Below are 18,736 nucleotides of genomic sequence, written 5' to 3'. Positions count from 1 at the left end.
TTACTTTCTGTCCTTAACTTGATTATTCATAGTTGTAGTTTTTTATTGTATTATCTCCCCTCGTTGTTAGAACTATTTCGTTTGATTAGGTCCGCCTCCCCCCCTTTTTGGTGCGTGGCGCTTCGTGGCCCTTTTTTCTTAGAGTAGTTCTACCTTTTAAAAAAAAACAAAAAAAACTCATTTGCTATTTTTTCTTAGCGTGTGCTTGTGTTTTTCTTTTAGGATGGCTGAAAAGCCTTCAGGGTTTAAAAGATGCTCCTCGTGCAGTCTGAAGATGCCATGTTCCGACTCTTATAAGGAGTGTCTTTACTGTTTAGGGTTGGTGCACCTGGAGGTTGAATAAATATTTGTGCTGCATTCAACTCTAGGGCCCTCGTAGAGTGCCACAGCAAACTTGTGCTGAAAGGCTTGGCACAGGGTGGTTCTCTACCTTCAGACAGCCCATCCAAGCCCTTGCAGGAGCCTAAGAGGCCTCCTCCTCCCTCTGGGGGTCCTCTTCTTCTTCCCCAAAATCCAAGGCACTCTGATTGCATATCTCCCGATCTGATCCCAGTCTGTTCAGCTTTGAATCCCAGGTCTGTCGTTCTGAGAGCTTTGGATCAGACTCTTGGATCCAAGACCTCACAGATTGGAGGCCTTTGGATCAGAGTAGAGGCGAGCTGTTCCTGGAGTCAACCGGTTTGTCTCATCCATCCGGTATGGCTTCCAAACCTTCGGATCCTACCAGGTTGTCAGATCCGATGGTTCTGTCAGATTCTGTTGTTATTGTGGGGTTCCCTTTCTGGGTTCTCCAGGAGGTTGGATCCAAGTCATTGGAGCCAATCTCCTTCTCTGGACCATAGGCTTCTGTTGCAGTTTTTTTGCATTTCAGCTAATTTAGCAAACTTGATCTGAGTGTTAGAAGGTAGACAGGGATTATGGGAAGGGGAGGAGCTTGAGCTCTGGAGCTATTTGAGAAGTTGCTGGCTCAGATCTGAGGTTGGATCCTAGACCCCTAGATGATGAATAGTGACACTGGAGAGAGCACAGATGCCAAGTTATGGTAAGTACATAACTCTCTTTTTTCTGCTGTACCAGAGAAACTGGAAGGAACAGACTGTATTCATTTTTAAAGCACAAATAAGCAACTGGACTAGTATTCCACAAGAGGCACTGTTAATTGAAAGGACACACCATGTGTATGCTCTGAATATGGCCATGAGAAAGTATCCAAGACATTTTTATTAGTAAAGATGCAAACCTACCATCAGAAAGAGTTGATTCTGACAAAACTGTGACATAAGGACAAAGGATTAGAAGTTAGAGACTGGGTGCTTGTGTGAAAAGATAATTTTTTTGTATAGCAGGCAAAAAAACAAATTGATTCCAGTAATCGGGAAATGTCGAGAGGCAGGTGAGAGATTCAAGCTGCTGTACCAAGCTGTTTTCAGAATATTTTTTTCCTGGATCAAAGTCGTTTGTTGATGCAGAACAAGCTAAGGAAGAAATGCAAAAGTTTGTACAACAAAAAAGATGAGCCATCAACCAGAAGTGGACTCTGCTTCTCATTCTTCAGATAATAACGCACATGGAGAGATGTTGCCATTGAAACCAAGAGAAAATGCTATAGAGACAGAGAAAAGCACAGGAGTTGATCGGGAGCATCATAGCATTGAACTGGAATCTGTAGTTGTGAGAGAGGGTTGTTGCCAAACCTAGGGAGCCTATGACAAGAAAAATAACCAGAGATCATGTGGAGGTAGAGATATTTTGGACATTTTATGAAAATTTGTATTTAGTGAAGTAGGGAAAGCAAGAAAAAGCACACAGTAATATTTTTGGAAGACTTAAATATGCCAAGGTTAGAGGTAGATGAGACAACAATTAACAGTTAAGTTAGAAGGAGGTGAGATAGAAATGTATAACCAATCTACAGGAAAGTCACTAGGAAGATATGGCATTCCAGTGGAAGTGTGGAGGGTAGAAAGTGATAAAACTCTGGAAAGTTTTAACAGAAGAGGGGAGGTACCAACGTCCTGGAAAAAGCTGTAGTGACTGTTATACATAGACAGTAATGACCCATCTGATCCAGCTTCATATAAGCCCATCTCAATTGTAAATTATGATTATAAAGTGTTTGTTGATGATGGTTAAAAGAATGGCATGTGTCACGCCAAAATTGATAGATATTAACCAATGTGGTTTTGTGGAAGGCAGACAGAAATTTGACAACATTAATAGAACAATGGTGATCCAGAGGGAAGCAGAATGTAAGAAAATATTGCTTTTACTGCTTAGTCTTGGTGCAGAGTAAGCTAGGATTTTATAAGTAGGGCAGTGGAAGCATTTTCATTTCTGATACAATAATAAGGTTAATTAGAAGGGTATATGAGGGATTGGAGGAAAAAAAAAATCAAAGTGGGGTTTTCTTCTCTGATAAGTTGTGTCTGAATAGTGGAGCCAGCTAGGGGTGTCCTCTTCCCCCTTTATTTGCATTATATTTACTACTAGCAAAGAAAATAATGATTCAGAAATTCAAGGATTTAATTGATACATTGTTCAAGAAAAGTTGTCATTATTTGCAGATGATATTGTTTTGTACCTGTTATAACCAGAAAAGGACATTTCAGTGCTGTAGAATATTCTGAGACAGTTCTGTTTTTTTTTGTTTGTTTTCAGATATAAAATTTAATGAAGATAAATATACCCACACACGAATTGGTCCGGCAATACCCGTATTTATGGGGACATTGTAAAATTAATTGCTTAGGAGTATGGATTAAAAAGGATTTGGTTGTCACAGCTAAAGATATGTGGGAAGAGACTAAACCAAAGATAATACAAAAACTGAAAACTGAAAACCTGGAAGCTCTTGCTTATGGAAATAGCAAGATGCAAATGTTTTATACATAAGCCAGGCATGTTTTTATCAACCAGAGAAGTTGTGGACAGTAATTGATAATTAAAAAGTTTAAAGATTTTATTTGGTAGGGGAAGAGGGCAAAAGTTGATCTCCCAACAAAACAAGTATATTTAGGATTACTTGAGTTGAAGGGATAATTTAGAGCTACACAGTTAAGGTTATTATACATAACACAGGTAGAAAGCTACAATTTAAAGTGGAAACGGATGACCATAAAACAGGGAGGTAATTCAAGAAAAAAGGAAAGAATGGTATTTTGGACGCAGATCCTTTAGGAGAATAACAGTTATACAGGATATTATATTCATAAAGTAGCAAAACTATACCAGGAACTAAGCAAACACAGGAATGGAAAAAGGAGATACTGCCAATAGGTATGACTGCAATTAGAGGTACAGAGAAAAGTCAAAAGGGGGCTAGAATTTACTGGAAGAAACTGGCAAAGGAACCAAGGTATTGGGGGCAAATAATTAGATAGGGAAAGGTAATAGAATGGAAGAGGCCAAGAAAACATTTTAATTACATGCTCGTGATTACCTTCCCTATCAGGGATTAGTATCTGAGTATAGACAAAGAGAAGGGGATAGGAGAATCCTAAATGATGGATGGTGCAGTGGTGCAGCGGTATCATTGTTGCCTCACAGTAAGAGGTTCTCCGGTTCGATTCTTGGCTGGAGTGCCTTCTGTGCGATGTCTACATGTCCTCCTGCATTCACGTGGGTTTCCTCCAGGTGCTCCATTTTCCTCCCACATTTCAAAGACATGCGTTTGGAGTGTTGAAAATTGGCTTTGTTCCAAGTCGGACTTTCCCCAGTAAGCAAATGTTAAATAAATGAAAGCTTGCATTGGTTTCGTTTTTAATTAAGTCTAGAAAGAAACTGCTGTCTAAAAAAGGGATAATTAGTACGGCATATAAAATTGCAAGATAACTGTAGGATTCAATCAGAAGGTGTCAGAAATGAGTGGGGAGAGACCTTTGACACAACCCCCCCCACTCAGGCATCATCGATAAACTCACCCAGCTGAGTATCAACCCATATATTGTCAGGTGGGTTGCAAATTGTCTCAGTGATAGAACTCGTACAATCAAAATAAGGGGACTCCACCTCCTCCATCAGACCCATAATCAGTGATGTTCCACAGAGATCAGTTCTGGGACCGTTAACTGTTGGGAATCTACTTCTCAGAAGTACAGGCTAAAACTAAAGGACTATGGCTGACAAAGTTTACTGATGACAAACTGGGAACGATCATTGAAACCCCTAGCGATGTCAACATCCTGCAAGAAGGTCTTACGCAGACTGATGGTTGCCAAAGTCATGGTCTTAAGCTTAATGCAAAAAAATGCATTATCGTCCCCTTTGGCAAGGGTAATGTTCCTGCAAACTACCATTTCAATAGCAATACCCTAAGTACACAGTTAGTGGTGAGAGATCTGGGAGCACAGGTTGACAGCAACCTCAACTTCGATCACCGTGTGTCCACAGTGGTAAGAAAGGCATTTTGTATTGCTCATCTCATAAGTAAGGGCATTGCCTACAGAAAAAAAGAGGTTATAACCCCCCCCCCATACTCTTCCCCGTCATCAGGCCAATAATAGAGTACAACGCTCCCTTTGGTATGTTCCTTTCCAAACACCTGCAGCAGTTGGAGAGACCACAAAGGTTCCTTACAAAGAAAATTTGGGGTCTTCAGGAGCTGTCTTATGCAGACAGACTGAAGTCATTGTCACCTTACTCTGTGTCATGCAGACTGCTTAGAGGTGACCTGTGCCTTGCATATAGAGCATTCTCTGACTCGGCTTTAATGGAAATGCTACACAAATGCTACACATTCACAAGTCAAATGACACACAGGTCACTTGCTCAAAGGACTGTAACCTGGGAATGTGACATCAACAGAACTTGCTGCAGAGACAGATTTGTCCTGTAGAGATTGCCCCACCTTTGGAACAAGCTGCCTATTCATGTTAAACAAAGCCCCTTGTTGGCCCTGTTTAAGTGCAGTTTGGACGATTAGATGGGTAACCAGAAATTCACTCATGGAGTTCCACCTGTGTCCCTCTTGGACAGGGGCAATTAGGTGCTGATTTTAGTGTCTGCTTGAGCCAGACAGCCTTGGGAACACTGGCTGAACTCTGCTAGGCTTTAAGGGCCCTGGTGACATTGACATAGTAACCTCCTGTGATTAGATATGAAGTTCACAAAAAAACACTTTGAGGACTTTGTATGGCTCCCAAATATGCAACGAAATGTAAAATATTTAGGATTTTTGCCTGCAAGTATTTGCATAGATACTTTTATACCCTAAGCAGACTCCAAAGAATTTTTCCTTATATGGCAGATGTTGTAGGTGTGGTGGGAGAGAAAGAGGCAACTGGGAATACATGGTTTGGGAGAGTAGTAACTGAGCAGGCTTTAAAAAACCCTGCAGAGCACTCTGTCAAGAATATTGGGTGAGCAAATTAGTGTAACAAAGGAAATTATTTGTTTGCGCTGGGATACAGAACAGTATTGCCTAGATACAGTAAGGCCTTGTTAAGTTTAACTTTGGTGGCTGCCAAAAAAGCAATTACAAGAAAATGGAAATCAGAATTGAAACCAACTGTGCTTGTAGTAGTGAATATTATAACAGAGGTAAAAGTGCAAGATTTGGGATCTTTAGAAAAGGGTAAGGGTAAATTACATAGAAAAAAAATGGAAATTGTGGGAACAATAGTCGCAGGAAAATGTTTTGGAGTATGTAACTTAGATTGTGCATGCCATATATTGTTATATATTCTATAATGTTTGTAAATGTGAACATAATATGGTTTGATTACTTTTATGCAAGTGTGAGTTTGCCTATGTCACACGTGATAATTCAGTAAGTATTGAAAATGAGTAAATTTACCCCTGTTGAGATAAATCGAATAAATGAAACGATAAAGAAATTCATATAAGCTTACAATTTGCTGTCATGCATTGAAACTTGCATAGCACTGTAACATTACACAGTGAACACACACAAAAAACGAATCACTAATTCACTACAATGAAACATGGTGCAGAGGAATACCAATACAAATTGTGCACAGAAGGAACTCCATAAAGGAAATGAACTGGAGAATTAGCACTGAATGACCAATTGTCTTACTTTACCAGTGGTGTGTTAGCTACAGGCATGTAGCCGCATCTTGTAAATTCCATTGTGATCAAAGTAGTGCACTCTCAAAACATATTTAACTTGCATATACTGCTCTGTAGTGTAAATAGATTGTCACTTACTGTAGTCCTTTTCCATGAAAGCATACTGCTTTTCGATCAGCAGCCAGCCTCCACATATTCTAGTCATCGTCGTCGTGTCCATTAATGCTTGAAGCGGTCTGCCTGAAACACCCCCCCCCCCCTTTTGCTTCCCTCATTCCACCATTCTTTCTATTATGCAGCTGACTTTTTATTAGTGCTTCATTTTTATTTAACTGGCATCTTCTGTGTAGGCCCGACCTTTTTCTTCCAGTTTAACACATTGCATGAACAAAAAATAAATAAATTAAATAGTAAACTTTGAGGCCAGTGATGATACAGATATAGCTGTCCAAGTCCCAGCTGAGACCCCCATTGACACTAGTGAGCTTTAACCAAGTTAGTGAGCTGCTAGGTCCAACACTATTCAGCTGACATGAACCAGCTTACCTGCAGGATAGTAATGAATATGGGGAGCCTAGAAGGACAAGGAATCCTTAATAGCTGTGGATGCTGTTAAGCAGCTGTCATTATTTGTGTATAGTATAGAAATGTCTTGCAGTGCATTTGCTTCTGTGTGATATTCCAATCTTCATTTCTGTCCGTTATGTGCTTGTATATATAAATGGATAGGGGAGAAGTTCCAGATCAGTAACTGGCACACTAAGCCGTGTGCCACCTGGACTCCTATGATTGATTCTGTGATTGTGATGAGTCTATTTTGCATTGGTAGTACTCCACAATTATAGCATACCATCTCATGTCTCTGTCCGATATATGTGTGATAGTGCTGAATATAGAAACATTCTGGGAGGCTTTGTATGACAGGATCCTGTGTGTTTCCAATTTGTAACATCACAATTTTCCAAGTCTCTGTTGCAGCTGTCTGCAGGATAATGGTCTCCACTGTTTTCTGAAGAAAAAAATCAAAGTAGTGAACTCAGTTTGCACTAGTACTATCAAAACCCAAATTGTCTGGCTATTACAGGTACAGATGACAAAGTGGACATTGGTCTACTATATCAGAGGCCATCACGGAAAAAGGAGGTAAAAGAGCGAAATCGGCAAGTAAAAGAAAATCATAGCAACCCAGAACTGGAAAGAGCAGCTCGCCACCGCACATGTAAGTAAAACAATGATGGTATTCTTCAGTTAAGTGGCATATATACATACACACACACATTTAACACTCAACACACACACGCGCACACACACACACACACACACACACACACACACACACACACGTATTTTTAGTGATCATTGTCAGCTTTTGTTATTGTTAACTGCAGTGTTGATTCCACTTGATGAAGTGAAGACCGATTGGGAGAAAATAAATGGGCCTTACCAGATTCAGCGTGTGGCCGAGCATTATGGCATATACCAGCATCTTTTTCACGAAGCTACTTTTGTTCCTTGGGTAATGTTGCGTGTGGAGTACAGTCTTGATGAGGAGAATGTCATGCCTGTTCATCGTGGGAATGTTGTAACTCCCAGTGAGGTAGCATGCTAAATTTTTGTTAAATTTTACTTAAGAACTGAGCCTAAAAGTGTGTTTACCAAATTTGTGTATGCTAGACCCATAAAGTCTTGAGCTGCAAACATAGAATTGTTAGGTGTATACTATATTGGATTTTATTTAAAGGTTTTTAAGACTGCTTGGATGTCATTCAGAAATGTTGCACTACATCATTTTGGTTATGTTTGCACAGGGGTATGTGACTGCACCGTTGGAGCAGGGGAGGCATCTGGAAAGAAGTTTGCTTTATAAGTTGTTGGCCAGAGAGAGAGAGAAGATGCTGCAAAATCAAATGATTGACACAATGTATTTTGCTTGAGCAGTAAAAGCTTAATCACCTGAAGGACAGTTCTTTTCCCATGGACAGGGGATTGGTTGTAAGGCTGTCTGCTGATACCATGACCTTTAGATACATCCTCATCAGTACAGCACATAGAATGCAGAGCTGAATGGTTTGCATTGAAGCACACATTTGCTTTCTACTGACTGTCTGGGGTTGCCAACAGTCCAGAATTCTTCCGGACTGTCCGGAATTAAGGGACACTGTCCGGAAGAATGGAAAATGCCTGTGTTGTCCGGAAAAAAATGGTGCACTGTGCACATTTTCTTTTAGTTTAAAAAAAATTAAATTTTTTTTTAGGGGTGTTTTTCTTTAAGAACACACTTTGCTTCTGGGTGCAGAAGATGAAAACAGTGTCTTTGCCACTGTTGTTTACGGACGGTCTGCCTGCTATCTTCCGCACGTGCAGGATTTGAATTATAAAGACGTTTGGACTGTATGCTGAAAAGCCCCAGCAAAGCACGAGTTCGGCTGGTGTTTGCTGTTCTCTAATCCAACTGCGGCACATGCAAGTTCCGTTTTCTTTTTTTTTTTTTCCCCCTCAGCTTTAACTGAGGTAAGACTCCTTTCTCTGTTCAAAGCATACTTGTATATTGATCTAGAAGGCTGTGGGTGTGGTCTCTACTCCCACAGCATATAGATGGATTGCTCAAGCTCATACTGTGTTGTATTTTAATGGGGCAGGGTGCTGCAGTCCTGAGTATGTCCTCCTATGATGCCTAGTAACTATGAACATGTTTTCAGTTTGCCATCCATTTCCTATTGCATTTGCAATATTGCCAGCTTACCATTTTTTAACGTAACATAGGCAATCAATTCTTCAAGGGCAGCATGCATTGATTTGTAAATGAAACACTGAAATATAAAATTGTTTGCTAGCAGCAACTTTTCATTATTTGCAGATCTCTTTAATCATGTGGAATTATTTAGATGACGTTTTATTTCTGCAGAGATTGTGCATATTGACTGATATTGGTGTATTTTAATGACACAAGTACGAGTGGCCATTTATGGTTGAAATGTTCTGAATTGGGCAGTTTTGTTATTATTGGTTCATGTGTTTTGTTTCCATGCTTATTGGCAAAATGTTTACAACTATAAATTTAACACAGTCTTTCTGTCATCACATCATCATTGTCAAAAATAAGAAGGCTTGAGGGCAATGTGTGTGTCTAAAAGCTGCAAGTTGAACGTTAGCCATATGTTTTTCATTCGCTTATCAGTGAGAAATCAGAAGTGTACAGAAAAGTATCTACCATTTTTTGAGGGGTAGTTGATATATGAAAAGAGCACCTATAGCATTACTTCTGCCTGATTACTGATGAGGCTTGTTGGGCAGCAGTGTCTGTCAAAGAGCAATATGGCTATCTTATTTATGTGAAGACTTCACTGTTACATCTGATGTACCCTCTCTAAAGGGGCATGCATAGTCATCTGGGACAGTATGTATGTGGGTGTTTTGTACTCAGGTACCCTATTAGAACTCTCTGGATTTTTTGTGTGAATTGGTTTAAGGGAACTAACATATGGCCATTTTCATACAGTTAACATATCCAACTTTTTAAAGGATTGTGTTGCCACAGCTTGGCAATATACCCAGTTTTTACTTGGGGATAGTTGACCATTACTCACAAGGCAGTACAAAAGTCATATTCATAATATATATGTGCACTAAGTTCTTATTAGACCAGAAGTAAAAAATAATTTTCTTTCACCATTCAAGACATTTATGTTACTGCAAACAGGGTGTGTATGAGAACACTGCACTCTATCTACCAGTGCAAACATTGTTCTGACATGTACTTTAGAGTTGAAATGCATTCAAATACTTGAATTTGGAATGGCATTAATAAGTGTGTCTCCCCAAAATTCTATCTGAATTCCCTGATTTTTTTTTTATTGTAAACTTCTTTAGAAGACCTGGCAGAAGGCCACAGTATCTGTTTTCTGGCTGTGAGTATGTAACATTTGCGCACAAGGCCAGGTGAGACTAATGTTCAAAATATATTTGCAAAAAGTCCTCATTATTCCAGGAGTAAATTTTTATATCATTATCCAAGAGTATATCGTTACTCTTACTAGTAAATCCAATGTTTCAGAAAGCTTGTGTGTTGCTGCAGTTTGGCACTGGTTGTTTACAGACCTCTTAAAAGGAATATAGATCTGCACAGTACAAAGTGTGTTTTTGCTGCAAGTCATTTCTACCAAGTATTTAATGGTTCAGGTGATGGGCAGCCTAACAAAAAAGTGCTTTTAATATCTATGATCATATTACAGCCCGAAAGTTTAGCTCATCTCCATCACTAGGCTGCAGATTATTCAGGTCTCTCAGTTGTGTGCTTCTGGGAATTTTAGTTAGTTTTTGCAAAGATGCAATCTGTGTTAAACATTTCTGCCTGGATTAATTGCCTTATTCCAAATTGTAAATGATATTATGTCTGGCTTACTCAAACCTACAACTTACTGAGGAAGGCTTCATAAACCTCTTTCAGCAGCAGACCATGATATAGGCTAAAGCAATGGATGGTTTCAAATGCCATGCTGTGCTAATCTCATCACTGATGCTACTGGATAATACAACAACCAGGTTCAGTGCTACCTTTACTTGCATTTTTGCATGAAATTTCTATGCTGCTGTTATTGTTAATTCATCTTGTACTGACACTGTACAGCTTCTATCAGTTGTAAGCTTCTGTTATGGTAACAAATAGCTTAAAAATGCTATACTTTTTTAAATCGGTAAGTGCTCCTATTGCCCTCTGTCCCTTCCCACCCTTCAGCAGCTTCTGGCACCCATATTAACTCCTTCCTTAACACTGGGGGCAGTTCCATATAACTTGACATTATTATGATTAGAGCAATTCTGCTATTTAAGTAATATGCCAGTTTTGTTTCATTAGAGATTCTACATGAGCGTACCATTCTTAAAGCTGTGATGGCTACTAATTCAAGTCTGCTGGCTGTTATTATGTATTAAAAATTTAATACAATCAGGAAGGTGAATCAAAGAACTTTAGCATGGCTTTAAAAATGTGTGCAAGTGGCCTATGATTTGAAAAAAAACAAAGGTAAACTTAATCCCCCACTGGCCGGATGCATTTTCTTTGAATGTAAGTTTCAATGCTGTCTCAGTGAATGTGAGTTTTAAAGGCAAAGAAGTATTAAAGCTATGTCTGTTTGAGAGACTGTATTGCTTGTTTAGCAAATGTCTATTAGTGTTTGTGCTGTAAAATTCGAAATAAAAGTTTTACATTAAATCCAAATATATGTAATCATTGTAGAAGTAAGGCAGAAAACAGTATGCATACACAGTTTTGAACAGTATTTATGGCAAATGGGGAGAAATGGAGAGATAGCCAAGTAATGGGACACCGGAATGGCTGTGTGCGGGGGGGGGGGGGGGGGCACATTTTGCTTTCCTGTACATGTCCAGAATTTTTGACATGAAAAGTTGGCAACCCTATGTGTACCTGTGTGCGTGTGTGTGTTGAATATAGAAACATGATGGGAGGCTTTGTATGACAGGATCCTGTGTTTTTCCAGTTTGTAACATCACAATTTTCTTTACTCTTATTTTTCCTGCTTTGTGGCTCTAAAGTCAATTAACCACACAGTGCTCCCAGTTTGGTCATGAGAGGAAAGTGAAATTTAAATGATTTTTTGGTATGTCTTGTCAGTTATTTAGGTCACATCTGAATGATATGCATTGGGTAGACACAGTGCAAGAAAGAGAGATGGTACAGTGTCCCAAGTCCAGATTCATTGTAAACTTTGTAAACAGTACATCTGCCACTGTGTGCCAGGGTTTGTTTACTTAACTCAGGGTACAGGAAGGTAGCATTTTCAGAAAAAAAAAATGGAAATCAGAGAGCACACCTTGAGTCCAGGTCAGAATAGGGAAGAAGCAATAAGAAAGATGCATTGATTTCAATATAAGGACTGTGGTTTTATGAAAGATTCCTAATTGAAGTAGATTGACAAATCTTTTGGAAATAATTCAAAAATTGAGAAGGATTAGGGAAATTCTAACACTGGGAAATGGAAAGTGGAATCTGAGATTTAGTGAAATTTGGCTATCTGGGTTTCATGTCAAGTAGGAGAAATAATTAGACAAAATTGGACTGTCAGGAATCTGTCCCCTCATCAAAACCTTTCTAAATCCTATTTCAGGTTAAATAGTGTTTTGAAGTGGCACTGAATTGTTTTGTTCCCCACAAACAACTGCTTTTAAGAGTCCCCTTACAGTAAGAACTGTGGTCCCTTGTCAGCTTGGAGATCATTGCACCTTAGAGGAGGAGGAAATCCACTTGTGCCATGATATCCTTCAACCACTGCACATTTTTTGACCAGTTATGCATTTCTTGCCGTTGGACACTGCAGAAGTGATTTTAATCTTGCTGTCTATAGTTAGTTTTACTGACTTTTGTGGATGATGCTTTCTGGGTATGTTTTGCACACCAGGCTCTGCACCACGTAAAATAAGATGCCTGGTTTTGGTAATGGTGGACAAGTCTCTATGAGAAAGGATGTTGCATTTAGCTCCTGCAGTATGCCGTGGTATGTAGTGTTTGAAATTCTTTCATATATGTGAAAGGTGGTCCCTTTGTAGGCAGCACTCAGTCTTTATCATGAATGAAATAGAAATGAAACAGCAGGACGTTAGAGTGCAGTCTTAATAACTTATGCTCCCCTTGTTCACAGGTTCCACATTTCAAGTTAATCTTCTTTCTTGGTGCTGTGCTTGTATTAATTCACGGGCTTTAGAGTGCAGTCTTAATAACTTATGCTCCCCTTGTTCACAGGTTCCACATTTCAAGTTAATCTTCTTTCTTGGTGCTGTGCTTGTATTAATTCACGGGCTTTTCAGCAGCCTATCAGTATGTGTGTGTGCACGCGCGTGTGTGTATGTGTGTGTGTGTGTGTGTGTACATATATAAAATATTAAATTATGTATTCTAAAGATTGAGCATCCTAGACTGCCCAGAAGGTCCAGAAACAGCAGGACATTTTGCTGACTGTACAGATAACTTCAGGACTGCATTCCAGTTGGTTCTGCAGTAAGTAGTTTACACCAGGCCATGGACACCTGTCTTTTGGTAACCCAGTTCTGCTGAGGAGGTGAAAGATGAAAAGGCTGCAAATTCTGGCTTGCAAGAACCATACCGTCCCTTTGCCCCTCTCCCGCTGCATAGTTTCATAGTTTAGTACTAGGCTATCTGCCCTGGGGCATTTGTAAGCCTAGCCATAGTGATGTGGCTTTTGCCACCCCATGAAATGGTACAAAAATGTACAGAATAAATTTAGAATACTGTGCCTCTGTCTAGTAGTGACACAATGAAGGTCCTCTTATATAATAGAATTAGTTTACTGTGCCCCTGTCTAGCAGTGACACAGATGTGACCCCTGGGGTAAACTTACGATCTCCCATCCACTCCTCAAGATTTCTCTTGAAGAGAGTCAGTGAGGGGCTCTGCCTAATATGAACTGGGATCTTGTTCCAAAGCATGGGAAGCCTCTGGGTTATGAATATATCCCTCCAGCTTGTCCTATTCATACTTGTGCCGAGGTTTAAGTCTTTAGCTCTCGTGGTCCTGATGGATTTGGATTTTTTGAGATGGAGCATGTCCATCAGATCCTGATTGGACATGGCCTTGTACGTCAGGCTGTATGCTACTGAATAAAGCTGAAGTTTCTTTAGTCTGGCAGAATAAGACATATGTTGGAGACCCTTGATCCTCTTGGTGAGATACTTTTGTGGTCTCTCCAGCTGTTGCAAATGCCGGGTGAGGTACATACCAAATGGGGCATTGTACTCAATCATGGGTCTGATGAGGGAGGAGTACAGGGGTACAATGACATCCTTGGATCTGGATATGAATCCCTTCATGATGAGGTGTGCAAGGTAGAATGTTTTTCTAACCACTTTGACAACGTGGGTGTCAAATGAGAGGTCGCTGTCGACTTGGGTACCTAGGTCTCTGATTACTTTTTCCGTACTCAGTGGGTTGCTGTCTATGTGATAATTTGTGGGTACTTTGTTTTTCCCAAAGGGGATGACTATACATTTTTTGGCATTTAGTTTAAGGCCGTGACTCCTGCACCAGTTGTCCGTTTCTGTGAGGCCTTTTTGTAGGATGTATGTGTCCGCTGGTGTATCGACTATGGCGAACTTTGTCAGCCACAACCCTCCCATGTTTGCTTTAACATCTGAGAAGTAAATGCCGAAAAAGAGGGGTCCCAGGACAGATCCCTGTGGGACACCACTTGTGACTGGCTTTGAGTCTGACATTGCTCCAGCGATTTTAACTTTATGGGTTCTGCCCTTTAGCCAGTTTGCAACCCATCTAGTGACATAAGGGTTTACGTTTAAGCTGTTGAGCTTATCTATGATGCCTGAGTGGGGTATTGTGTTGAAGGCCTTAGCCAAGTCCAGGTAGGCTGTATGGACTGCTTTGCCCTCTCAAATGGCTCTAGTGACTGTTTCGAAAAAGTCAGCTAGGTTCAAAAGGCAGGATCTGCCCTTTACAAAGCCGAACTGGGTGGGGTCAAGTGTCTGTAGGTCCCCTATGTCTCTGTTTATGAGTTTCATCATGATTCTTTCCATAGCTTTGCAGACCAGGCTGGTTAAGCTTATGGGGCGGTGGTTCCCAGGGTCTGTAGAGGTACCCCCTTTGTGGAGTGGGACCACTGTTGCTGTACGCCATTGTTCAGGTACATATCCTGTAGTAAGGCTAAGGTTAAATAGCATTTTTATGTGCGGGTTTAGCTCCTCTTGGAGTTCACGTAGCACGCAACCCGGGATACCGTCAGGTCCCATTGATGCTGTGCTTTTAGCTTTGTTGAGGGCGGTTCTCACTTGGACATCTGAGATGACAGGGAGATTACATTCAGCTGGGATAAGTATTTCTTCTTTTGGGGATGGGGGAGGGGAGAAAATTGAACTGAACCTGTCAGCCAGAATGTTGGCAATATCTGTGGGTTCAGTGTATTTTTTTGTTGTTGTGAACTAACTCTGAGCATATCTGAGGGTTTCCGCCCAGGTTTCTAACATAGCTGAAGAAGGCTTTGTGGTTATCTTTAGTGTCCTTAGCCATTTTTCTCTCAAAGTTGGCCTTGGATGTTTTTATGAGAGAGCGTAGTTTTCTGCTAATGTTGATCAGAGATGTCTTCCCTTTATAGGATTTTGCTCTGACGTGCAGTAGCTTCCTTCTTTTGTTATACAATTTGTTAATGGCTGAGGTCCACCAGACAGGACGCTTGCCTTTGGTGGAGAGGGACTTGGATTTATTTGGGATTGCATGATCCATGCATTCTTGGAGATGTCCATAGAAAGCATTTGTGAAGGATTCGGCATTGTGGGATGTGGTATCCACTGGCCCAGTGGGCTTAATGGATACCATCTCAGTCTTAAAAAGAGTGAAGTCTGCTTTTGAGAAGTTTTTCACTGTGGTCTTTTGTGCTGGGGATGGAGGTGGGATATGTATATCCAGGGTGATTAGTTTGTGGTCAGATCTCACTAGTGAGGGGTATACCTCTGGTGTGGAGCATTTTGTCCCCATGTTTGTGATGATCAGGTCTAGTATATTATCTCCCCTAGTGGGAGAGGTGACTAGTTGTTCCAGTGCATTTGAATTTATGAATTCCAGGAACCTTTGGGCTAGGGTGTTAGGGTTAGAATAATGTACCCAGTCTATGTTTGGGTAGTTGAAGTCTCCCAGTATGATGGTATTTTGTGATACATTCATATCCTCCAATGTCTTCAGGAAGGCTAAGTGGGGTTCCTGAGATTGGGAGGGTGGTCTGTAACATGCTACCAGTTGTGTAGCAGTTTTGCCTATGGTTAGTTGCACCTGTATGGTCTCTGATGCTTCATGTGTTGCTACTAACCTGGAGGTGTGGGTGTCTTTGATGAATATGGACACTCCCCCTCCCTTTGTGGTTCGGCCCGGGTTTTGGGGCCGAAAAGCATGATACGAGGTATAGCGTGCTAGTGCTGGGGTGCTCTCAGGAGCCTTGAACCAGGTTTCAGTTACTGCACAGACGTCTATGTTCTCCATGCTGAGGAGTGCACCGAGTGCCTGCATCTTGAGATTTAGACTTCTGGCGTTGAGCAGCATTACCCTTAGTTTATTTCCATTTTTGTTTTCTAAGGAGGTGGGTTTGTCTTTTGAGCCTTGCCTAAAAAAGGCACTATGGGGGTGGCAAGAGCCTTAGCCAATATCTGGAAGCCCAGTGGTGACAGGTGTAAGCCATCCCTTGCAAAGCAGTGTGGCTTGTCGAACATGTCATCCCAGGCAGACAGACATTGGATCCCCTTAGAATGACACTAGTACATAAGCCAGTTGTTAAAGCTGATGATCTTGTCTTTGTATTGTGGCATCATTCTTGGTGAGGGCAAGATGTTGCTCAGGGTCATACCAGCCTGGGCTACATAATCGGAGAGCTCCTCTATGTCTCTCTTCATGTAGTCCAGGGAGGTACGTCTCAGGTCATTTACACCAGCATGGACAATGATGGAGTCATATTTGTATTTGCTTTGGAGTGACCTGAGTGCATGTGTTATGTGGCAGATCCTAGCTCCCGATAGGCAGCTCACAGTCACCCTCTCCTTGTTCAGCCTGGTAAGCGGGACATCAGTGTGTCTGACTATAGAGTCAACTATTACTAGTGTATCGGGCATGGTGTTTGGCCTTAATGGCTGTGATTGGTTGACGCACTGATTTATTGAAGTATGTGTTGCATGTGTTTTATTTTGAGGTGGTGGATTTTTGGATGTCTGCTTTGGGAGCCTCTGTTTTGGTAAGTTTTTTATTAGAGCCTCCGAGTATGTATTTGTGTTTTTATGTGTTTGGTTTGCAGTTGTGGTAGGTTTATGTGGGACTGGGTTTGTTGTGTGTGTGGTTACCATCTCCTCCTGTCTGGTCATGGCAGCCCTGAGTTGAGAGAGTTCAGCCTCCAGTTTGGCTATATAGTTGCATCTCTCACATGTATTTGTGTTTGTTGGGAGGAGGAGAGGGTTGTCTGTGTACATGAGACAATTGTAGCATTGTCTCAAAATATCCAGATTACTGGCGTCCTCTCCAGTTCATCTAGTTAATCTACCACTCGACATGCTAGAACAGTACAAGGGAGTGCTGTGCCTTTAAGGGAAGTAGATATTCACAGGGGTGGTAGGTGGATGTAGTGCTTTACTTAGGATGAGAGTGCTTACTTAGTAGAGAAGTTTTGAGAACAAGTGCTAGGCTTATAGTATAGCGAGTAGTCTGATTATACTAAGAGTAGAGCTTCCTTAAGGGAAAATTTGAAGAACAGACTTGGCCGAGCCAGAAGAAGTTTAACCTCGTTCAACCGGCGCTGCGATATGTGCACAACCGCGCAAAGCCGTGCAAACGCGGATTTTAAACAGGGAACTACAAAAGAGCTAGAAATGGTCCAAAACAACCAATTACTACAGATCTTGTGCTTAGGTCACTTCCTACAGGGACAGGTAGGCTGCTCAAGGTTCCCCACTCCCACTGGTGAGCAAAGAAACTTCCTTCTATCCAAGTCAGGTAATGGACAACACAGGAACTACACCACAGCCCAGAATACAGCAATGCTGTAAACTGGTCTAAACTAGTCGAGGAGAGGCGGGAAAACAAGGATTTTTTTTTGTTTTTTTGATAGAAACACACAGAAAATTCAGAAACAGTGATAAATCAGTTACACAGGCTAGCACACTTTAGTGGGCAGCCTCAACAGTTAAACAAACAAACATTTGATCAAATTCGACTAAAAAGTAACTTTAAGTGCAGATTTTAAAATAATGCAGCAAACAGCTAAAAAACAGTTTAAGCTTGTTCAGGTTAAGCTACAGAAGCTATTCCAAGTAAAAAAAAAAACAGCAAAGATACTTAAATCCAGAAGGTAGTCGATTTTCTGAGTTCTCTGTAGCTAGGACCACTCTGCAGGACCCACGAGGAGCTTGTCTGAGCAGTATAGCCAGAAAAAAACGCCCAGAGGCGTTTTTTAAACAGGGAACTACAAAAGAGCTAGAAATTGTCCAAAACCACCAATTACTACAGCTTTTGTGCTGAGGTCACTTCCTACAGGGACAGGTAGGCTGCTCAAGGCTCCCCACTCCCACTGGTGAGCAAAGAAACTTCCTTCTATCCAAGTAAGGTAATGGACAGCACAGGAACTACACCACAGCCCAGAATACAGCAATGCCTATAAACTGGTCTAAACTAGTCGAGGAGAGGCGGGAAAACAAGGATTATTTTTTTTGTTTTTTTGATAGAAACACACAGAAAATGCAGAAACAGTGATAAATCAGTTACACAGGCTAGCACACTTTAGTGGGCAGCTTCAACAGTTAAATTAAACAAACAAATAAACTTTCGATCAAATTCGACTAAAAAGTAACTTTAAGTGCAGATTTTAAAATAATGCAGCAAATAGCTAAAAACTGTTTAAGCTTGTTCAGGTTAAGCTGCAGAAGCTATTCCAAGTAAAAAAAAACAGCAAAGATACTTAAATCCAGAAAGTAGTCGCTTTTCTGAGTTCTCTGTAGCTAGGACCACGAGGAGCTTGTCTGAGCAGCAAAGATGCACTTTTTTTTTTTTTTTTTTGCAGAATTATTCATAATTACTCAAACTAAGACTTCAATAGCAAAAACGCCTTTCAAAATTGTGGCAGAATAGGAAAAAGAGCACCATTGTCATCCTGTTTTGGAGCAGCAATGCCTGTCCTTGGTTTGCTGTATTACTTTG

General features: G+C 40.8%; 1 protein-coding gene across 1 annotated transcript in view; it reads left to right on the top strand.

Moving 5' to 3' along the window:
* Positions 1–18,736, top strand: part of MRPL38 (mitochondrial ribosomal protein L38) — a 494,289-nt gene that overhangs the window by 179,713 nt on the left and 295,840 nt on the right. The window contains exons 3-4 of the mRNA XM_044085174.1: positions 7,115–7,249; positions 7,419–7,627. Coding sequence (XP_043941109.1) covers positions 7,115–7,249; positions 7,419–7,627 — 344 coding nt within the window. The remainder of the gene's footprint in view (positions 1–7,114; positions 7,250–7,418; positions 7,628–18,736) is intronic.

Source organism: Protopterus annectens, chromosome 10.part0, assembly GCF_019279795.1.
Source record: "Protopterus annectens isolate FY-2018-M chromosome 10.part0, PAN1.0, whole genome shotgun sequence".
In the NCBI taxonomy this organism is placed as follows: domain Eukaryota; kingdom Metazoa; phylum Chordata; order Ceratodontiformes; family Protopteridae; genus Protopterus; species Protopterus annectens.
This window is presented reverse-complemented; position numbering and strand designations above follow the sequence as displayed.